The sequence below is a fragment of the Clinocottus analis genome, unplaced genomic scaffold, assembly GCF_023055335.1.
Source record: "Clinocottus analis isolate CAN_PGR_092001 unplaced genomic scaffold, fCliAna1.0.p SCAF_1, whole genome shotgun sequence".
NCBI lineage: Eukaryota > Metazoa > Chordata > Actinopteri > Perciformes > Cottidae > Clinocottus > Clinocottus analis.
In genome coordinates, this window is record NW_027175820.1 from 23,203,730 (window position 1) to 23,227,752 (window position 24,023).

A 24,023-nucleotide genomic window follows, 5' to 3' on the forward strand; every position below is an offset into this window, starting at 1 on the left:
ATATGCATTGTCTGTCTCTATATAACAATATTTACAAAGACCATCCAATTTGTATGTACTCCAACTCGAATAAACACGTCTCCAACTCATGCACCCTTGTGTTAAAAGTCTAGTTTCTGCATTTTGCAGGCCTAAAGGGTAAAAGACCAAAGTGTTTTCCTGCATAAACCCAAAGCACCGTGTGCACTGCAATGCCTCCTTCCCAGGAGTGGCTACTGTAACTGTTACTGTATCAGAGGAACGCGACTCAGCAGCACACTGCAAACATTATTTAGACCCTGCATGCACCCCGATGCATTAGATCTTCTCCAACTAAAGCCCAAACCTGGAAATCTTTATCCCCAAACGAGCTGTGTGTGTGTGTGTGTGTGTGTGTGCTCGCGTGGGACATGTGCGTGCTGCGTATGTATGTGTGTGTGAAGCATCCTACACACATCCCCAGAGACAAGTGTATTAATCAGCGTTGGAGCGAGTCCATCCAGCGCTCACGCATGCCGTGCGTAACCAGCAACGCACACAGTCCACGCACAACACCCCCCCCCCCCCCCCCCTCTCTCTTTCACACCCAGTCGTCTTGGCTCAGGTTGTCCCCTTTAAAAATCCGAATCCGAGGCCAATGATTTATCAAACTCCTATTATCAAGAAAATGTCACGGGAAGGGCACCTTGCGCCGCACTGACGCAAAGCCCGCTCTTTCCCACGGAGCTATAGAAGAGCTTTGCACTTTGCGACAAGCAGTCCAGCTTCCAGTCCTCTCCGCGTCTCCTCACAGCTGTTTCCAGCCTGCCAGCAGACACCTGCAACAAAACAAAATGGTAAGTGTCCCAAAACACTTTTGGTGCTTTTTTCTTCTTCTTCTTCTTCTTCTTCTTCTTCTTCTTCTTCTTCTTCTTCTTCTTCTTCTTCTTCTTCTTCTTCTTCTTCTTCTTCTTCTTCTTCCACCTTGTAGTTTCATATATTTAATGGATTTGTTCTGAGCTGATTTCATGTTAATATGACACTGCTTTGTTTTTTTCTTTTTTTTAAAGCAGTTGCGCTGTCCGTGGTGCTGAAATGCAGCTGCGGCTCAACATTACAAACTTTTTCTTCTTCTTCCTTTTCCCTCTTGATTCTGTCACCAAACAGCCTGTTTAAAAAAAAAAAATCTGAATTCAGACTTTTTAAAAGTCTTACCTAAGAACAAATGTTGACTACATTTTAAACCACTTTTCCTTCTTTTAGATGATTTGTTTTCTAAGGATGAGCAATTACACCAGGTGTAGATTTGTCTCACAACTAAGCATTAATCACTCAGTTCTTTTTTTTTTTAAGTAAACCCACACATCGCTTTTTTATTTTATTGTATTTATATAATAAAAGGTGTTTTTCCGGTTGGTTTCCCTTCCCCGTCACAGCCACAATTTCAAGGGAGTCATTTGTAATCCCTGCGCCCGGGGTCCGCTCTCTGTACCGCCGGTGATCTCGCATGCCTGCCGGGGAGAGCGGAGCCGCAGAGAGACCCGCAGCAGCTTGTCTATTGCCCATAAAATCAGTGGATGTGTGTGTCTGAATGACATGAGGGGGGAAATGGGGCGTAAAATTAAAGAATCTTGCAGAAAGCCCCCACCCCACCCCACCCTCCCTCCATTCAACACGCACAGACACACACATACACACACACACACCCGGTAGACTGAGCTGAAACTACAGAGCAGCCAGAACATGCTGCAGAAAAAAAAAGACAATTGAGCATTTTAGTCCCATAGAGGAGGAAGAGCTGCAGCGAGCCTCGCGGGCTTCATGCTTCCCGCCGTCCTGCTGCCTTTTGTCTCGCTGATCTGTCACTCCCATGTTCCAGGATTTCTCTGACCAGAGAGAAATGGCCAAACAGCCGGCCGGCGCCGGCGCTGCCACCGGCTACGTCCCGGCGCAGCAGCCCGACGGAGCTGCGGGATTTACAGCAAGCAAAGCGGACAACGCGCCGCCCGGCGGCCCCCTCCTCCACCAGCAACACCAGCAACACCACCACCCGGCGCCGCCGCCGCCGTGCAACGAGGGCAAAACTTTTTCGAACACGGAAAATAAACCCGGAGAGCTGGACAGCAATAAAGCCTACGGGACGTTTAAAAACGCCGCGCCGGCGGCCCCCGGAGCCGTGGCCGTCAACGCGGCCTTCAGGAAGGATTCCTCCGGCTCGGCCCGCGGGGGGTCCGGCCAGTGCGCCGACCCGCTGCGGGCGGAGCAGAACAACGCCGCGGGCAACTGGACGGCCATGAGCCAGACCACCATCGTACTGGGGACGGACGGGAACACGTCTGTCCAGCCCGTGGTGGAGGTAAGTCAGCGGACTGTGAACCGGAGAGGCGGCTGGTCTGAGAGGGAGAAGGAGGTGCGGATGTTTGCGCGTGTGGATGACTGGATTAACCCCCCCCCCCACCCCCACCCCTCACCCCTCCAAAAAACAGGGATGTGGAGCTCTACTTCAGCGCAGGGCTGAAGTAGAGCAGGGCTGCTGATGGGTGATGGAGTGAAAGAGGGAAATCCTGGTTGCTGAGTTGCAATGTGCATCCCTTCAAAAAAGAAGTGCATGCTGGTTGTGTGGGGCGTTTGTCACTGTGCTTAAAAAGTGTTGCAGCTCGACAACTTCCGAGCTGAATCAGCAGAAGCTCGTGGCCTGTGACACAATCGGATCAATCGTGAGGCCACAGAAGAGACAGATCGTGATGTTTAAACAAATAAAGAAGATGCATTTTTATTTTTCACACTCTGAAAAGACACCAGGTGGTGATTTGCTTATGTTCTCCTCTGTTATAATCCAGGCTGTGTTGAGCACAGCTGATTTAACGTGGCTCTCTTTAGGTTGTGCATGTGGACTATAACGCGCGTAAAAGATGATCGCATTTTTTTTTGCATCACGCAGGCATCAAAACTTTCAAACCCGCTTATGTCAGCTAAATATTCGGGAACAAAACGAGCATATGGATCCGCGTGATGGATAATCAGAGCAGCAGTTGGCGCAGTGGGAACCAGAATAGTTGTGTGTGTGTGGGAAAAAAAAGGAAACATGGAATGTATAAACCGATTCCCGGTGATTTGTTCTGCCTGATTTTTGATCACAGCTCCAACGGGAGCGCCACTTGTGATACGAGAGGGATCAATTATACTCTCGCGGTGTTTTTCGGTGTCCCCCTGCGCCCAGCAGACACACTTGGTATGGCCCAGAAGCCCAGGTGTTACCCGGCAGATAGACAGCACTGTATTACATGAGACTGCGGATAGTTTCCATCCCCGCGAGGGCAGCCCCCCCCCCCCCCACACACACACACACGTACACATTCCCATGCATGGTGTTGTTTATGCATCTGAATATTCATGCCGTTTCCTTTATGAATCTGCTCAGACCCCGCGGTGCAGCTGTGGGCTAATTGTGCATTTCTGTTAGTATTTACGCGCATTTATATTAGTGGACCATTAGCAGTTTTTTTAAAACCATTATATCTTAGATTTAGGAGGTGCTTTCTAGAGGCTTTGTTGCAGTAATGGGCCTATTGAAGAGGGTTTTAGACACAGGCGTGCCATTGGAAAGCTGGCGCTGATCTGTGATAGTGCAACACATCTGTAAAGGAACGAAATGATCGTTATTCAGATGCAACGTTATTGTCATTGCACGTGTACATGATGGAGAAGAACTGTAATTTGTTTCAGAAAACAAAGGGAACTGCACCTAAACACGTTTATATATTATTTGATGGGATTGCTTTATTGAAAATGTAAAAAAAAAAGACGAAAGGTGTCTTGGTTGGTAAAAAATGTATATGTGATTTAAAACAATTCAATAATTAGATTCGTTTCAGTTTTCGTTATTAAATCTTTCAGACAGTGCTTGTGTTAGTGTGTGTTTGGTTGGTGGTGATACGTGTAAGTGGGCTTGATGTTGGAGTGTTTTTTTCCTTCCAGGCTGAAGATGATGATGATGATGGGGGAGATGAGAATAAGGCCAGAGGAAACTGGTCCAATAAACTGGATTTTATTCTGTCCATGGTTGGCTACGCGGTGGGACTGGGGAACGTGTGGAGGTTCCCTTATCTCGCCTTCCAAAATGGTGGAGGTAAGAGTGTCAGGTCAAGGCTGTTAAATGCAGAAAGAAACGAAAAAAATATGCGAAGTCAGCGTTTGAATTATTTCATATTGTGTTTGAGATGTTTCCTCCAAATAGGCCTTTAACCAGAAGGAAATACTACACACACAAACACACACAAATGACAGTATTAATTTAAAAAAATCGTGTGTACAGGTGAGATTTAGTTAAGTGATTATTTCCATATGAAAAATAAAAAATAAAAAAAACAAGAAAAAGAGAAATGCACCCAAATAATGTATATTCAACATCAAGGTAGGTGTGTAATATTATTAATATTAGCAATTGATAATACGGTCCCTTATATGTTAGAGCAATCATTATTATTATTGTCATTATTGTAATAATACTCTGCTCCGCTATGCTTGAAGCCATTAACAGCTAATCCGTGTTTCTTAATCATTAATAAATGGAGCTAATGATCACACTGTTTGTTTAATACAAACAGATGAGACGCAGAGCAACAGCATCTTTAAAAAAAAAAAAAAAAAAAGACATGATATTTCAGTCTCCTCTGGCTCCTGAAGTGCGCTCTGTCAGCCTCCTTGTTTCCTTTCCTCGCGCAGGAGCCTTTTTGATCCCCTACCTCCTCATGCTGGGCATCGCCGGCATCCCAATCTTTCTGATGGAGGTGTCCCTGGGCCAGTTTGCCAGCCAGGGGCCCGTGTCAGTGTGGAAGTGCATCCCAGCTCTGCAAGGTAAACTGCCACGAAGCAAAAAAATAAATACAAAAAATAAACTAAACGAACATTCAAAAATACCTCTTTTTCTTATCAACACGAGTTCTCCACATTTCTTAAGAGTAATTTATATATTTCGTCTCATTTATTTATTTTAGGTTGCGGGATTGCCATGTTGATAATATCTGTCTTGATAGCCATATACTATAATATTATAATGTGCTGGACACTGTACTACCTGTTCGCTTCGTTGAAGGGCTCACTGCCATGGGCTAACTGTAGGAATGAGTGGAACACGGTGGAATGTAAGGACAAAGACATGCTGCTGTTAGGTAAGACGCACACCTTCACACACGCACACACACACACACACACACACACACACACACACACACACACACACACACACACACACACACACACACACACACACACACACACACACACCAAAAAGCTCCTCTCTCTCTCTCCACAATGCGCAATGCGTCATGACTCCCTCAGCTGAGGTGTCCTGCAGTGTAATGAATCCTGACCTGTGATCTCTGCAGTGTTTTCACGCCCCCCCCCCCCCATCCTCCCAAAAAAATAACCCACTTTGAATCCAGAGCACGTGCTTTATTGTGAATCATGTGGGCCATGCAGTGATATTAAAATAAACCCCCTCGGTGTGACGGATTCAACTTAGAAAACATGTTTCTACAGTTTCGATTCTTTTGTGTGTGATATTTCATTATTTGAAGCTGCAGTGCACAGCTGAGGCAGTCTGTCGTATTGCTTTTTGTTAAATGTTTTTTTTTAATTTTTTTTATTTAATAAAATCCTGGTTTCAATGCGGAACAATGTGCAGGCAGGGCTCTGATGTCGATTCATGTCGAATAAATATCGAAATTCCGTTCTTTTCGTGTAATATTTGCTCTGAGCGATTCTGTGAATTCAGCACAAAATTTACTGCTTGCTTGACAAATTTACTGTACAGTCTGTTTCGCTGCTGCAGTGCTGCAGTGAGCCCGAGACTGACCCCTGGCGGCCGATGCGCGCACTGCAGGCCGCTGCTCATACAGCGGCTCTTAAAATCACGAATGAATGAGGAAATATGAGGAATACGACAGATCAGCTTACTGAATATGATTCATAAAGTGATTACACAGGATGTGATGTGTTAATATGTCCACGTTGGGATGGACAGAATTAAATGAATACATTTACAATCTGATACATGCGAAAAAATATATACATGTGTTGACTTAATTGGTCATTTTCACATTTTTATGTAAAAAAAAAAAGTTATCAAGTTGGATCAAGTCATATTTTGAGACCATATTTTTTAACATTTGGTTTTGTTTTTTCCAACCCATATTGCATAACAGTCATCTTTTTCTCTTGAGTGGTTGAACTCTTGTTTAAAATTTAAAAAAAATAACATGCAGAGTTTTTTTTAAATTCTTTTTCCGTCAATTTGAAGATGATGTAAGTCATATAAAAAATAAAATAAAAACTCTCTTCCTACTGATATGTCTGCATGAACCATTGTGCAGCCAAAAGAAAAACAGGTTTTCTTATCTAATCTTTCCGGGAGATCTGAAATGAGACCCATATTCAGTATAATCATTTCTGTTATTCACATCTGGCCACTGGGTCTCACAGAGTCTCCAGCAGGCCTTTAATTTCACTAACAGTATCAGTACCAGTAACAGTACCAGTATCACTAACAGTATCAGTACCAGTAACAGTACCAGTATCACTAACAGTATCAGTACCAGTATCACTAACAGTACCAGTACCAGCACCAGTATCACTAACAGTATCTCTGTCCCACACAGCAGCCCTCTGCCGTGTCCGTCCCAGTTGACGTGTGTTGCTTTCTGATTGGAACAGACACGTGCATCCTGCGGGACAGAAACATCACCTCCATCAAGAACTCCTCTTTCTGTCTGTCCGCCAACGCCGTGGGGAACCTGACCAAGCTGATGAACATGACCGTGGACAGCAACAAGACCTACGTCAGCCCCAGCGAGGAGTACTTCAAGTGAGTGAATATATGCGCGCCTGGCGGATGGAAACCAACATTTCAGTGTCCCGAGACGTGTTCTCAGGCTGATTCTCGTTGTTTTCCAATCACACCTGCAGGTACAATGTGTTGCACATCTCCAAAGGAATCGAGTTCCCAGGAGACATCCGCTGGTCTCTGGCGGGCTGTCTGCTGCTGGCCTGGATCATCGTCTACTGCTCCCTAGCCAAAGGAATCAAGTCGTCAGGGAAGGTAACAGAGCGCCTCCAAACTTCTTTTTGCACCTTTTGGCCAGCTGTAGAAGAAAACAACCCTTCCCTTTACGGATGAAAGGCGGCCCCGAGGCCCCAGCTGCCGTGACCCCATCACACGCTTGTCTCTCTTTGGATTTGACCTTTTAGACGTCGCTTATGTGGACACACTTGGTATTGATTCTGACATAATGGTGCAGTGGGTGGGATCCTCGGCAGCAGAACTAGAACTCACGGACCGACGTGAAAGCGTGCTTCCGTGTGGAGCGTTTTGGTTTGTCCCTTCTGGGCTCCTGTAGAAACATGGCGGCCGGTTTCCGTGAAGATGAACGATACAAACGACTCATAACAACACCGCAACCATTCTTATTTTCAGGCATACTGGCGTACACATAAAGACAACATTTTCCCTGTGAAGGCTCCACACTGTTCATTTTACAGTTGTTCGAGACCTGATAATAATTATCTTTAAAAAAGAAGCTAAAAAAACAACACATGTACAGGTTTCTAGACAAATTCAGATTCAGTAAGTTCAGCATTGTGGTTGTGAGACGCACGTCATGCAGGATGCAACAACTTTAGACTTCTTTTTTTTGCAGAAGGAATGTTGAACTGCTTATTCAGGTTGAATTATTGTGTAATGGCGCCCTCTACTGGACCCATATGTGACACACACTGTGGCAACTTTTAGAGATCTCAGTTTACATTTAGACTGCACCAATGGGGGGAAACATCTGGCCACATTTTGATTTCAGGGGCCTTTGAGTGAGTTACTTATTACCTTATAATGAAGCTACAGAAATGCTTGAAACAACTCTTATTGCTGGTGCTACAGGGACGCTTGATCGTGATCTATATAACCTGCAAAAGACATTGAATTATAAAATGGTAATTTCCAGACCTGGAAAAGTCCTTGAAGAAAATGTAATCCCAAAAGTGTTGCAAAAGTCATATAAATGTGTTATATTAATGTGTTCATGACATTCATTTACGCTGAGTTTGACATCATTAATATGCTTTTAAAAGAAAGACACTCAACATATAAGCAGGCATACATACAGGCATCTATATAAATGCATCTATATACATGTTTATTCTTTTAATCAAACTATTATCTCTCATTCATTTGTGTCATGTAAGGTTTACTGTATGCTTTGGGATCCTCCTTGTTAGATAAAATACTACATTTTATCACTTTTTACTGTTCACACACACATTTCACTACATGTTTGGTCACGGAAATTTGGTTTAAAATCATGAAAAAGTCGTGGAAACACACTGGTCAGAATGTGTATGAACCCCGATGTGGGGAAAATTAAACCTGGTGGATGCTTTCGCTGTGAGAAGGATGACAGAAGTTGGAAAGCATGTTTAAGTTACATGGAGGGTATTATTGTGATGGATTATGTTTAAATCTGCAGCTGTGATGACTTTACCAAAAACCTAATATGGCATGGATTGCAGACAGGGGGAAATAAGGACTCACTATGAAAATAAATAAAGCTTAAAGCATATTCTTCTGTCCCATTCTCTCTCCTCCTGCCTCTCGCGCCTCCTCTCTGCTCAGGTGGTGTACTTCACGGCCACGTTTCCCTACGTGGTGCTGGTCATCCTGCTGATCAGAGGCATCACCCTCCCAGGGGCCTTCGACGGCATCCTCTACTTTATCACGCCGAAGTGGGAGAAGCTGAACGACGCGAAGGTACCTGACGCCCGCACGCTTCAATTCAAACCCTGAATGTTTGCTCCGTCCCTTCCTGTTCTTTACCTGCAGTCCTTTCTTGCCGCTTTCCTCCGTCAGGTGTGGAAAGACGCCGCCACTCAGATCTTCTTCTCTCTGTCGGCGGCTTGGGGAGGCCTCATCACGCTCTCTTCCTACAATAAGTTCCACAATAACTGCTACAGGTAAACACACAAAAGGTAAACCATGCGTCTGGCAGACACATCCAAACTGTCTCGGTAGACACTGTATCTGTCCTGTAATGTCTGATAGCGATGTCCATAATAAATGTCACTCTTTGCAGCCGGCAGTTCATTGTTTCTTTTATTCCCTCTCACCTGAATATCGTTGTGTTTTATTTATACACACGTCTCTCACTCAGTTCAAAACATATTTAGATGTTTTTTTTATTGGAAACACCTAAACATGTCATCTCTTTACACCAGATTCAAAAATTACTTACAAATTTTGAAAACTAACTTGATTAACTTTTGAAATGAAAAGATCGTAGCATATATATATATATATATATATATATATATATATATATATATATATATATATATATATATATATACACACATACATAAATATAGATCTATCTATCTATCTATATATATATATATATATATATATATATGTATATATATATATATATATATATATATATATATATATATATATATACGTATATATATATATATATAGATATAGATATAGACACATCATTATACTTACATGTGTACATATTTTATACAAATTCAAATTGCACACACACACACATACACACACATGCCTCATTCAAATACATATATTGGTTTGACTTGACTTTTTTTACAATAATTAGCAATACACATCTTGGTTACGCTTGTAAATACCCCAAAGTGTTTAGAGCTCTCTATGTGCAATATATATTCCTGCCACTAGATGGCGACATTGTGTCTCCTATCGGTGTGTAGCCAACACAACGATGTGCTGCATATAAAAAAAAGCAGCTGCTTTGTCTTATTAAACATCCCTTGTTACACAAACCGTGTTTGGCTGCGTGATTTAATTCACTAAAGCAGGTGGTTTTACTTATTAGGCCTCTGTTTCTCTCTCCCCTCTCTGTCCCTGCAGTGATACTATTATTGTGACGTGCACAAACAGTGCCACCAGTATATTTGCCGGGTTTGTCATCTTCTCGGTCATTGGTTTCATGGCACATGAGTTGAAAGTGCCGATAGAGAAGGTGGCAGATGAAGGTAAGACACCAAAGCAGCAGGCGGCCTGGAAGTTTGATCTTATGATGTGCTGTGAAGAATGTGTGTGTGTGCGTGTGTGTGTGGGCCTCCTCATTTACATGTGTGTGTGTGTGTGTGTGTGTGTGTCTGTGTGTGTGTGTGTCAGGTCCTGGCATAGCATTCGTGGTGTATCCAGAGGCTTTGACCAGACTTCCTCTGTCTCCTTTCTGGGCGATCATCTTCTTCCTCATGCTCCTGACTCTTGGCCTGGATACTATGGTAACCACTGCGCCCTCAATCTGTGTGTGTGTGTGTGTGCACGCACATATGTGTGTCTCTGTGTTTGTGTGTGTGTGTGTGTGTGTGTGTGTGTGTGTGTGTGTGTGTCTGTGCTGTTTTATGTCTACAATTATGTGGCTCCTATGTCCTCAAAATGAAGACGAGGAACATCTTCTAGAGGATAACTAATGGTTCTTCGCTATGTGTGTGCCGGCTTTAAAGACACAGAGTCTGACATTTAGGATTTAAAAGCCTGTATGGAAAAATTCAACATCACTGCAAAGACACTGTTTGTCATTTTAGCCAGATAGAAACTGGGGCAGGTGATTCATTTTAGAAGCTTTTAAAAAATACATTTAATGTGTTTTTCCATCCGGGCGGACATGTCCACAAGCTGCTAGCTTGACGGCTTTAAGTGCTAACCAAACCATGTTTGTTCATGTTCAATAGGGTTTGCTTACTTTCATAATGCTAATTTGGTTGGAGTGGCTTTGGAGGGAGACGTAAAGAGCCTCAGCATTGTTCTCGTCATATTTTGGAGACTTTTGAGTTAGCTGCAAGCTACCTTTATTGAAAAAGAGTTGAGCTGGATAATTAAATATAAAAGAAAATAGCCTCCTCCTGCTGGTTTCTCCAATGTTACTTAAGATGAGAAAAAACATACATCCAGGATGTGATTAGCCTAATTTAGCCCAAAGACTTGAAGTACATGGGAAGTTGATAACGCTAGCTTAGCTGTGTATGAATAAATAACAACTCTTTTCAACAACTCTTAGGTTTTTTACTATTCACATGTGTTGTTAGCTGCTAAGCTAGCTTAAATAACAACTCTTTTCAACAACTCTTAGGTTTTTTACTATTTACATGTTGTGTTGTTAGCTGCTAAGCTAGCTTAAATAACAACTCTTTTCAACAACTCTTAGGTTTTTTACTATTTACATGTTGTGTTGTTAGCTGCTAAGCTAGCTTAAATAACAACTCTTTTCAACAACTCTTAGGTTTTTTACTATTCACATATGTTGCTACCAAGCTAGCCACTAATCCATCTACACATCTGTTGGGTTTTGTGCATGGTAGCTGGGAAGCTAATTATATAAGTAAGTACAGTAGCTATCGTTACTGTTTGTCAATCGTTGTCATCCATCATGTCTTCTTTCAACAGGTTAAAATAACAACAAAGAACTTGCAAGACAGTTTTTTTTAGATGTTGGAAGTCTTTTGCTTTTGAATGAAGCGGAGCTAGACGGTAACGTCTTCTGCTTTTAATATTTGTTCTTAGCTAGGAGAAACAAAATGTAGTTTCTGTACCTCCATTTATAGTTGACACATACAAGTCTAATCTTCTCATAGGGCTGCAAGACAAAAGAAACCTCAGTTTCTTCCAATAGAAACTTTTATTAGTCACATAAGAGCAGAATAACTTTGTCAATCCTACAACCCACATAAACAGAAAGACACTACATGTTCAGCTTGATTTAGTCACCAAACCAAATAAATCAGCTAATAAAGGCTGAACAACTCAGTGGAGTTGTAAAATTAAAGCAAAATAATCAATATGATCTTTTGGTTCATATTTCTTTGGTCTGTTTGATTTGTGAGAAATCGCATTTTCACGAGTGGCTGCAACTCCAAACAGTCTGCTGGTGAAGATCTCTGAAGTTTCGTAACATCCGCAGCGTTTATGTCGGAGACGAGAGTTTTCTTAAGTAAACACTCAACTTTGGCGGCGGCATCCAGCCATGTTTAAACGCTGCACACATTGACCCAATTAACATAATTACCCATACACACCACCCACTGGGACTGATTTCAGCTCGAAGTGCTGGAGCTCTCCGGGTACTCGAGCAGAAGGGGGTCTGTGTGATTGGAGTGAATGAAATTAAGTTGACCTTAAAGTCAACATCACTGACGTTAAGCTAAGTTTAAATTCAATTAAAGTAACATTTTGAACTATTTTCTGACATTGTGTCGACTAAATAATAACAACTGCTTCAGCCAGTCTTGAGTTTAATGAGTCGAGTGAGACACCAGAGTATTTATAGATGTTTGTTTTACAGTGTTTAATTATAATGAATGAATGAATCTGAAAAATAGCTTTGGCACATTTTTACTATTAAAGTGCATTGAGAGGTATGGCGTGTACGATTTAATGGTGTCTAGCAGTGAGATTGCAGATTGCAACCAACTATATTCACTTTCCAAGACAGCGGTATCGAGAGCCGCTCTGAGGTCATCGTGACCACGATGACACTATTCTAGCAGCGATGGAGGTCAAGGCAGAGGTAGCGGTACCGCGGTTTTGAACTCTTCACAATGACACACGCAGGTCGGAGAACTACGGTGGCCTTCAGGGATCACAGCAATGCGAAAGGCTCTCACGAGAGTCAAAGTCTGGTTTGTCCGTTCGGGGCTGCGATAGAAACATGGCGGTGTAACTGTGTGAAGAGGACCCGCTCCCCAGATACGAATGGCTCGTTCAAAGCTCACAAAAACATGACATTTCTTAGTTTAAGGTGAATGTACACTAAACATTTATATTATATTCGCTTCCAGCTAAGAGAGCCCAGACAATTCTACACACTGGCCCTTTAAATGGCACATTACGAAACTCAATTTAATTAAATATACTCATTAATTGTATTTCCTTATCCTGTCTTTAGATTATTAATTTAACTATTGCATTTTAAAATGGAGTCGCAAAATGTCTATTGTCTAAAGGATTACTGTTTGTTGTCTTATCTCACTTTAATGTTATAAACGTTACGTTTATTTTCTTGCCTTTTCATCGTCAGATAAACCCGCTCCAAAACAGACCAAACAGCAAACAGACAAAGTTAGCAATTAGCTAATGAATAACATTTAACTTCTGAAGAGCCAGACATTTCCCTCAGGGGTAGGTGGAGACCAAATTGGAGCTAATGAGCAAGTTACTGTTGAACATAATCAATGTAGTCGATCCAGACACGTCCGTAAATTAGGAATAATGCTGCTTTGTGTCTGCTGGACTAATAAATACTAAGCCTTTTAAAAGTTTTTGCAAATTTGTGTTTTCAACTCTTTTTTTTGGCCGCAAAGTAACCCAATAAAGTCAGTAACTTCTCTGCTGGATTCCTGATAAAACTTCAGTGACCGAGTTTTCAAAGTCCGGACCGGCTCCAGATGCAGATGCAAACAGTTCCAGATGAAAACAGAAACTCCTTTTAAGTGCACCGCGATGCTCCTGAGCCTGAGCGGCGGAGCGGAGGGCACAGCGGCGCATTAAGACTCAAGTCAACAGTAATAGTAATGATGATGTTACTTTGCCCTGGCAGCGGCAGCTCCGCGGGGAGGCCCGGTGGCTTTGTTGAAGAAAGCAGCTCGCCGGTAATGGGCTTGGGATGTTGACGGGAAATTAGTTTTGGGACCTCAGGAGGAAGTCGAGAAGCGGAGGGGACACACACACACACACACACACACACACACACACACACACACACACACACACACACTTACACAAGCTATACCAACCCCTTCGCAATTTGCCTCGTTGTATATTCATCCGCCGCTGTCCTCTGGGTTCTGAGCCCATTTTACTATCACGTTACGTCTGCTGATGAAATCCGCTCGCCCCCCTCGGGGATTAGGATAATGTACTTTATTTGTTTTGGAAATTAAGGTATAAGAAGAAAAAAAAAAGAAGAAGAATGTTTTTATTGAACAAATTGACGACGAAGGGGCCTCACAACACTGGATGCTGAATTTCTACAGCAGCACCTGCTCTGGATTCAAATGAGGCAAACCTGCTGACGGGAGGCTTTTCAGTTGAAGCGCTGCTGCAAACTAGGCAACTTTTTTGGGTAATTCTGCATCGGAGACAGCCAATCAGGATGTGCAGAACTGTTTTTTGACTTAACTCATGGTATTTTTCAGGAAAAAATCAGTTTGAGTTATGCCTCAATTCAACATATTTCATCATACATGTGATTAACTGCAGATCCCCCCCACCCCCCCTTATCCTCTCCTCTCCATCCCAGTTTGCCACCATCGAGACCATCATAACCTCGGTGTCCGACGAGTTCCCCAAATACTTCAGGAAACACAAACCCATCTTCACGCTGATCTGCTGCATCTGCTTCTTCTTCCTCGGGTTCCCCATGATCACAGAGGTACGGCACCACAACGCACAGCTGAAGCAACAACAACAACGGGGACGCTTTCAAGCGCCCCAGCGGCGACCCTGTCTTTGAATAAGCCGACAGGTTTCTGCATGTAAAGGCGAAGCCGCGGCCTTCAGAGGACGGGCTCAGTGAGCCGAACAAGAGGCTGAGTCTTATTAAAATCTCTCCAGACAACTTCAGAGGGCCAAATCCAGCCGAAAGTTGGGATTCATACAAGTCGTTTCTTTATATCTGTGTAAAAAAAAAAGTTATGGCCATGGCCCGAGTCACAGCAGGTTGAAGCCTTTAATTGTTTAGTTTTTTTTGGTGAGACTTTGTCTGTGTGTGTGTGACAGAGCGGGATGTACATGCTGATGTTGGTGGACACGTTCGCAGCCTCCTACTCGCTGGTCATCATTGCCATCTGCGAGCTGTTGGGGATTTCCTACCTCTATGGTGAGTAAAGCTGCTCCGGATTCATCTTGAAGGTCTGCGCATCAGGATCCACTCTGTGGATATTTATACCAAAATGGAAGATGGACTGGTTAGTTTATGTCAACATGTCTTGAGCTAAATGTTGGAGGGACGGTCCGAACCACGTCTCCACACTCAGAATAAAATGTACTCTCCTTAAAATCAGCTCCTTCATCAAATACCAGATGTCCTGACCTCGATCGCACCTTGGATTATAAACCTTTTTACTATTTTGAAGATTCATTCTTAGTTTAAGTGAGATGCCGTTGCCTAAACACTGGATCCTTCCCATTTGCAGACCAGTGAATGTTGATGTCTTTCAAACTCCCATCGACAAAGCCCCTCCAGAAGATATTATAGAGCGTTTTTCACAGACAGACCATAGTTTAAATATTGGAATTACTGGTCCAGAGACTTTTCTATTCTGAGATAATAAAACAAAATCAAAACTAAAAACATTATTTTTGAGGTTTAAATCTTTTATTTGAATGCTAGCTCACTACTCCAGCGAAAGTTAAAGCGTTTCATATGTTTTCATCTTCCATCTTTAACCCTGAATGTTTCACAGTCCATGTAATTTACAATAACAGCTCTAACTCCCCCCTGACCTGGAGGGATTGAGCCTATATGTCTAAACAAGTGCAACGTGTAATTCCAGCCATGGCCACTAGGGGTCTCTGTTGTAACATATAAGTCACACGCTCACGTGTACAGGCGCAGAGCTCAGGTGTGTGTCAGAAAGGCCGTGTCACCAAGAAGCGAAGCGGGCGGCTCTCCTCCGGTTTGTCAGAGCATCAGTTCAGGTGACATATTGAAATGATTGTGTGACTTCATGTCACTCAATGTTATCCATCAATAAAGTCAGAGAGGAATGAAGCCGTCTGCTCTCGGGCTTTCTCTCAGGGACGACAGAATCTATCCATTTCTCTCTCTCTCTGTCTCTCTAGTCCTTTTTAATGGACCTTATTAAACCCAGGTCACTCTCTGTAGAACCTCTTTCCGTCTCCCATGTTCTTTTGTTTCTCTTTTTTTTCTTCCTCTGTTTTCATTTCTTCTCTGTTTTCTTTCCGCCTCTGCAGGTCTGCAGAGATTTTGCAAGGACATCGAAATGATGGTCGGTTTCCAGCCAAACCGATTCTGGAGAATCTGCTGGGCCTTTGTGACTCCGACCATCCTGACAGTACGTTTTGTCTCAGACACACACACTCATACACACAAAAGCACATATTAAAAAGTCAAGACAATCTTATTTATATATCGTCCAATATAACAAATTACACCTGTGCCTCAGGGAGGGGGCGGGGCTTCGCAATCCGTACAGCGTACGACACCCTCGGTCCGTTTTCGACCCTCTCTTTGACACGTGCGGCCTGAAACGTCTCCATTTCCACTGCCGCCTTTTTTTCAAGTTCATTGATTTGCAGTTGGAGAAATTGCGCCCGTTGCACAAAAAAAAAAAAAAAAAAAAGGAAAATGATTTCTTCCTTCTTATTCCTGTCACGTCACATAGTCTCAAGTTGATTTTGGTGTTTTCAAAACTGTAACTTGCCAAATAGTTGGTGTGATGTCGGCTCAGCCGCTGCAAAGAGAAAACTGTAAAATGTGTGTGTGTGTGTATGTGTGTGTGTGTGTGGGCATGTGTGTGTGTGTGTGTGTGTGTGTGTGTGTGTGTGTGTGTGTGGGTGTGTGTGTGTGGGCGTGTGTGTAAGTTCAAATGCAGAGGGGTTTAGCAGCAGTCCTGTTAGTCATTGTAATGTAAACCACTGTAACTGTAAAGCAGAAGTGATGATGACAAATGGAGGAGCGGTCGGGTCGGCTGGTCATCTTGCTGCTCTCTCTCTCTCTCTTTCGCTCTCTCTCTCTCTGAGAGATCAGATTTCCTCGGGGAGCCCATTGATGCACGGCCCCGAGCTAATCTATTCCTGTCTGCCTTCTCTTTTTCTGTTTGTTTTCATTTTCTTCCACTTATTCTAATCCTTCTCAGATAAATGTGCTGCTAGATAGGAGCTATATTTCTCTCCAACCCTTAACCCTTTTTTCTTTGTACTCGCTGCACACACATAGTGAAAAAAGGAAGGTCTCATTTACGCTGTCATCCATCCTCTTATTGATATGGAACAGTGGACACAGCTCTCGCGATGCGGCCTGACTGAGTTCAGTACAGTTAATTGGGAAGAAAACCAACTGTACAGTCCTTGTTTAGTGCCACAGAAGTCCACAAATGTTGGCTGTTATTTCAAGATTCACAATTAGATTTAGTATAGAAATTACCCTCCGTCTCGCTTCATTTATTTCCTCAGTAAACATTGGTCCACGCTCTCAATCTCTAGTTTCAAGTCTTCAACACAGCATGATGTTCATTCATTAAATGATGTTCGCATTGAGCGTTAAATAGATCATAAAGCGGGGTATGCTCTAGGGGGGGGGGGCTTACTGTGATTGACAGGCTGCTACTGCGAACTCCTCCGCATCGCAAATATGATCGCTTCACTTCGCTGGTTGCAAAAAAGCCAAGATGGTGATGCCCAAAAACGCCAAACTCAAGGCTTCAAACCACTGGGACTAAATCCACTTCTTATATACAGTCTATGAGCACAACATGCACCAGTAATGCATAGTATTATACTATATATATATATATACTATATGGTTCTGGTAGTGACATATTGCAAATGGCTGCAGCAGTCTAACGAACGCGTCCTGTATCCTCCGCTCTGTGCAGGGCATCCTGGGACTCAGCCTGTACCAGTGGAAGGGGATGACGTACGAGGACTACACCTACCCCGGCTGGTCCATGGTCATGGGCTGGCTCATGGTCATCTGCTCCGTCATCTGGATCCCCATCATGTTCTTCATCAAGATGTACCTCGCGCCCGGCACCTTCGGCGAGGTAAATAATGGAGAAAAGCCGCGACGTCGACACGTGTGTTTTTGTTCTGGGCTGCTTTGCGCAGACACACACACACACACACATACACACACACCATCAGAGAAATCAATATTCTCACCCTTTGCTCGTTAGCAGGGAGAGGCTGCTGGCTGAGTATTAATTTGACCATTTTCTTCCTGTGAGTCCGTTAGGTCCCTTTTAAAGTCTCAGATTAATGGATGGTGAAGAGCGTGGCTTTTCTTTTCCCAACGTCTCTGTTCCCTCTGCAGCTCTCACACACTCACGAGCTCCTTTCTGCCTTTGACTGGAACAAATACGTACTCATCATTGTTTCCTCTCACACATTAGGGCGGGGGCTCTCAACCTGTTGTAACTTCAGGCCCACTACTGATTGAGAAATGCTTTTCCGAAGGGCAAAAAACCCTGTGATGTCCACAATACAGATTAAGATTAGCCTCACCGTCGGCCATTACGGATCCAAACTGAACAGAATCAGGGTCCTCACACCTCACTGTGTCCGAGAGTGAGCAGTGAGCCAAATGTGTTTGTTTTCCACCTATTGGCGTGGCGCTACGTGGGAAAACAAGCGCCGTGCTAGTTTGAAAAACATGTTCAGAGCGGGTCGAACGCTCGGCCCGTGGCGTCGCTGCCCGCGGCTTTTCTCTAGAACCGCTCAGACTATCAACTTCACGTGATACAGTCGCGTCACACAGTCCGATACACGGCCTCAAGGCCACTGAGGCTGACGGTCAGAAACACAGGTGAAACACACCGGGGTTCACAGGAAAACACAACTATCACGGCCCCGAACAGCTATAGATTTGTTATAATGTTTAGATGTGAAAATAATTGAAGTCTAAGTCATTGTCGCCCCGGAAAATAACTTACAAAGGGCCACAGGATCAGTAAAAATCACATGCAGCTCAACTATATACTACTTCCTGTGTACTTCTACATCGCACTCCTGCTTTTACCTGACAGAGAAATGTTCTGGTTACGTTGCAGAGTCGGATTGTACCGCACCAAATATAGAATAATTAAAATATGATGAATTTGTATTCATTAATCCATCCAACGTGATATTGGAATTGAAAGCTCTACTTTGAACAGACGTCAAGTTATTTATGCAGGTAAATCTATTCATAATGCACATTGCAGACCCAGAGGCAACCCAAAGCACTCCACAGATTACACAAGAAACACATGATATCAACAATAAAAGCATGCACGTACTTACTGGCATTTAAGAGTATTTAAGTACTTTGTGCTGGCAACGCCTCCATTTCACTCTTGGCTTGAAGTGAACATTTGAATGCAGGAGTTTTACTGTTAAATAAGCTATAAAAGGAATTCAGAGCACATCTATGATTCAGTCGGAGTCGGCCGAGATTCCCAGAGCGCCGCTCGCTTGTCTATTCAAAATTTAATAATATTGAACGTGTCACGTGTCCAAATTGCACCAAATCTGCCAGTGTGAGTGTGCAGTGTGCAGAGATATGCAGACAGGCAGACAGACTCCTTGCTTTATGAAGCGACAAAACAAGTCAACATGTTTTTTCCTTAAATCCATTTTGAGAATAGGCTTTAAATCAGCCTTTCCATCCGGACCTCCAACCAGCAGTTCAGGTCTGACCTGTGTGGCCTCTCCTCTTCCCCTCTCGCAGCGCCTGAAGCTGGTCTGCGCCCCTCAGCCCGACTGGGGTCCGTTCCTGTTGAAGCACCGCGGGGAACGCTACAAGAACATGACCGACCCTCTGGGAACCAACTCCCTGGGCCTCAAGCTGCCGCCCAAGGATTTCCAGCTCGGCTCCTACCAGTAGCGGCCGGCAGAGCGGCGCCGCACCCACCGCCTCCAACCCCCTGCAGGGAGCATCGGGTGGGGAGGGGGGGGGTCAACCTCCACCTCTTGTTCTCCCTCCTCTTCCTCTCTCTCTCTTCCTCCTGTACGTCACCCTCTTTGCTTCCTGTCTTCGAGGATGTGGAAACACCCCCCTTCCCCCTTTTTCCTCTTCCTTCTCCTCTTCTTCACCACTTCCTCTCTTCTCTCTCGACGGAGTGGAGTCTACTCCTCCGCTGCTGCTTCGTATACTCGGTTAACGGGCTCTCATTGCCCCCCCCCCCCTCCCCCCCCCCCCGCACACATGAACCACTGATTACTTCAGAACCCGTCCCAGGGATCTTTATTCCAAGAGAAAATTGTGTCATAACGTGACACAGCTCAGACTGCACTTGCAATATTAGACTCACCATAGCTGCTCCATACGGAGTCGTGTATGTATATTTGTATGCGTGGATGTGGATGTGTGTGTGTGTGTGTGTGTGCGTGTGCGTGCCCTCATATTTGTGTGTAGCGATAATGAATCATCTCGGTTGCGAGCAGACACAGGAAAACAAAAAAGAAAATTGAGCGACAGAGAAGCAGCGGTTCAACGAGCTCGGCGGGGTGTTTTGTGTTTTGTTCCATCTGTGTGTAGAATTTCCAACGGCAATACAAATAATATCAACCGCCTCGGGGAAAGAAAAAAGAAGCAAAAACAAAACAACACAAAAAAAAAGCATATATGTATATTCACTCTAGCTACTGCTCAGTCGCTCTCGCTTTGTCAAAAATAGATTACGAAATCTGCGATTTGTGCCTCCGACGTCCCCGGTGGAGAAGCGAACGCTTCCTGATTACCACTTTCAGCAGAAACACTTTGGCCCGGACGGCTCTGCGGTACGACAGACGCTCGGATCTATTTTCTCTCTCTCTCGAAGTCCGGGGGACCATTTGTGGTACCTTCTCTCTTTGTCTATTTAGTAAGTCGTATTCCTACTCGTATTCTCCTCTACTGTGTTATTGTAGACCGTGATGGATACATTCCTCACGTAGGACATCACTAGAGTCGTCCATCCTTCCTCTGGTCTCAAAAATAGACTCGAAAAATCTGACCCCATCACTCGCTCCGTGCATATACTGGACGTTAGCCGCCGTATTTATCTCCGTCCGTGTTGTGAACTTCTTGTCAAGTCATCTGCGAAAAACCATCTTTACAATGTGCATCACATCAGTAGAGTAACAATATCATATATATATATAAATATAAATATAAATAATGACATACATATACAGATATATATATAAATAGCCTTCAGCAGGAGAGAACTAGAACACTAAGAGATTGAGAGAGCGAGTGTGTGTGTGTTCATGTCTCTCTGAACCCCACGTTTCTCTCGCTCGCTGTGTGTAATATCTTGTACAAAGTGTACACTTCTTAAAAAACAAAAGATTTAAAAAAAAAACTTCTTCAAGTAGTAAGTGTGTGTGTGTGTGTTGTCGCGTCCTCACGATGTTAGGAGCAGCTGCTATGTGTGAGTAGATGAAGATTAGACTAGAAAAAAAAATGGCCTCCTCCTTTCCTGGAAGTGTACTTTGTCTCTTGTTGTTTGTGGTAGACCTCCGGAGACCTCTTTGCCATTTCAGACTTAAGCCTCTTGCTTCTCTGTGTGTCCACGTGAAAACAGGGTCTCAGGTATACTCGATTCCATCGGACTACCCCACCGGTAGTTGCAGGAAACAGTAGCGTCCAGTGCATAGGAAACACAGAGCAGAGCCATCCTGATGCTAAACTACAGCGGAAGCAGCGTGCAAGTGTGTCGCATAAGGAGCAGAATCAAAATACTACTTCCTGATGACCTCACTGCAGCGTCACTTCCTTCTTTTTTGCTTGCTGTTGCTTTAACGCGCCTCGCGATGATTAGAAGCGTGACTTGTGACCCAACTGTGTGCAGTGCTAAATCAAGTATCTTGGTTTGTATAGCTTAGTTAGATTGAAGGAGGGGGGGGGAATGGAAAAGAAAATGTAATTTCCAATGCTCTGTAATCATTTCAAATATTTTTGAGCCAATTTTATTCCAGATATGCGGGGAAATAAAAGGCTTTCAGTGACCTTTTGGTCACCTTTCTGACACTGGTCCATCAGAATCAACACCACTGTCATTTAGAACATAATCTCCCTTTAAATGGTGCTGTCAAAATGCACAATCAGCACAAATGAGCCACGGTGGGTGTGTTTCGGAGGGGGGCTCCAGATGTAACATCGCAGCAGCCCTGCAGCTCTGCAGGCGTCCAAGGTGGCTTTGCAGCCTCTTTTTAAAAATGTGACATGACAGGCAGCCAATTTTTACTTCGTGGGCTGCCGACCAATTACCTACACAGCACCACCATGTTGCCACCCAGACGCAATTAGTCCTTTTTCCCACGCCTTGACCGGTCGGATATGCATTTTCCATGTTGACGCAAAGTCCCGATTGGCTCTATTATGCTTTGAACGCTGCAGGCGTCCGCTTGATGTCGTCGAGCGCTTCGAGAGGAGGTTGCAGGTATGGATGCAATTACGGTTGCTCAGAGGTTTAAGGGTCTCCCTAAGCATTTCTCTAAGCCATGTCTTTTCATGATCGTGACATGAAAATAGCACAGATGTATTATTTTAGATGTTGTAAAGAACGCATAAATCGATTAATGAGCACAAGAGCCCCCGTTGTTAAATAGCCTGCTTGCTCTACAGTGTTGCTTTTGTTAAGACTTAAGTGTGTTTCGCTCTATTCGTTCCAACGTGATAATGTGTGTGTCCGTGTATGCTCGTTTGTGTGTGTGCGTGCGTGTGTGTGTGTGTGTTTTTACTGAACTCCACTTAACTGTCAATCAAGATGTTTGCATGGTCAGTCTCAGAGTACATCACTGAAAGACCCAGAGGAGATTCACAGTGTTTTCTTTTCCCCTCGAATACCTCGACCCGATGCACCTCTTTCTCTCTTTTGGGATGGACGTGAGGATCTTAGACCACCTGAGCTGGGTAACACTGTTTATGCTGATATGCTCTATTACAAAAAAAAAGAAAATCAATCCTATGGAAACCATTTTACTTGGCCCGAAAGAGCAGGCTGGCATTTGAATTAAATCAGGTGCTGGATGTAGCGGACAGTATGCTCTTTGGAGTAAGACTCAAACGACAATAGACTTTTTATGCCCTGAGGTAGATTTGAATGATTTCCTTTTCCGGGCCACAGTTAAATAGCTAAGTATGAAATAAGTTCTGTGTTTTGTCTTTTCCATTTCTACTGGGCTTTCCTGCTTTTGTTTTGTGGGAAAACAACATAAAACATAAAAAAAAACACTTCAGTTAAACCCACATTGCGTCATAAAATATAACCCTGAAGAGCTTGCATGTGCAGTTTGTGTTGCTGTAACCTGATGTCCATGTATAGTAATCCTTCTCTTTTCTCTCTCAATAGTGTAAGTCGGTGCATGCTTTCGTCAGGGAGCTTTCTGTTCTACATAATGTTAAGAAACACATAGAGTCGCCCTTCTTACGGGACGACAAAGAAGAAAAAGAAACTGTCAATTTGCTTTTTCCTGCAAGTCAACTTTGGGCAGTATAGGTAACCAAAGAAAGAGTACTTTAACTAGGGTTGTAGTGAAAACAGAAAACAAACTTTAGAAGAAAAAAGGAACGCGTCATCTGCGTATAGGAGGTTGAGATACTGCCATTCATATCCCATGTAGTGTTCCTCGATGTTTGCCAATACGTTACAAAACATCTTCAGGTAACCATTGGCCTTATAGATGTCCTCTAATGGTATAATATTGTATGTATTTCAAAAATAACACCACAGAATAGCTTATCGTCTGTCTCATATGGTACAAGTATTCCTATTGTTATGTCTGTTGTGTCTTTTTTGGCACTTTATTGTCTGACCTATGAATGCATAGGTTCAAATTTCTAATTACTTGAGTAATGTCATATATTTCCTGCGTGTTCTATGTGAGGTACTGCTGCCTATGGATATAGATATGTGCCTCCAACAGCCCACGACATCTTTTTGATTTTAAAAATAGAGCGTAGATATATAACAAATATGTTTTAAAATCGGTGTGAGATATAAAAAAAGTAGTAAAAAAGTAGAAAAAAGAATATGAAATATATATATATATATATATATCATATATGTGAAATGCATTTATTTATTTTCATCAATCTTTGAGGCCCTACCTCAGATTTTGTATTTATGTATAGAAATGCAATTGGATTATATTATCTTTGCCAATAATAATATATCGCTATTATATCATGAAATGTATAACCTATGAATCAATAAATAAATGTTATTGTTTTCTTTGTTGTCGCTGTCTTTGTACGCGGAGTTATGAACAATGACAAGAACACAGCGTTAAGACAATAAGTCCCGTCTCCCGACCTGTCAAT

At 43.3% G+C, this 24,023-nt stretch overlaps 1 protein-coding gene across 1 annotated transcript; it reads left to right on the forward strand.

Moving 5' to 3' along the window:
* Positions 1–784: 784 nt before the first annotated feature.
* On the forward strand, positions 785–23,797 carry slc6a5 (solute carrier family 6 member 5). The gene is made up of 16 exons (XM_068571790.1): positions 785–815; positions 1,838–2,314; positions 3,937–4,087; positions 4,684–4,815; positions 4,956–5,129; positions 6,673–6,823; positions 6,925–7,057; positions 8,624–8,758; positions 8,858–8,961; positions 9,896–10,020; positions 10,166–10,278; positions 14,292–14,423; positions 14,771–14,870; positions 15,968–16,068; positions 17,611–17,778; positions 19,443–23,797. The coding sequence occupies exons 1-16, from the start codon at positions 813–815 to the stop codon at positions 19,596–19,598; spliced, it is 2,355 nt and encodes a 784-aa protein (XP_068427891.1). The 5' UTR covers positions 785–812; the 3' UTR covers positions 19,599–23,797.
* The last annotated feature ends 226 nt before the right edge of the window (positions 23,798–24,023 follow it).

What these genes read in the sequence shown, in the direction of transcription:
- slc6a5 (XM_068571790.1), top strand. An exon ending in GTGCATCCCAGCTCTGCAAG is followed by an intron (nt 4,816 to 4,955) that starts GTAAACTGCCAC and finishes TATTTATTTTAG; the next exon opens with GTTGCGGGATTGCCATGTTG. An exon ending in GAATCAAGTCGTCAGGGAAG is followed by an intron (nt 7,058 to 8,623) that starts GTAACAGAGCGC and finishes CTCTCTGCTCAG; the next exon opens with GTGGTGTACTTCACGGCCAC.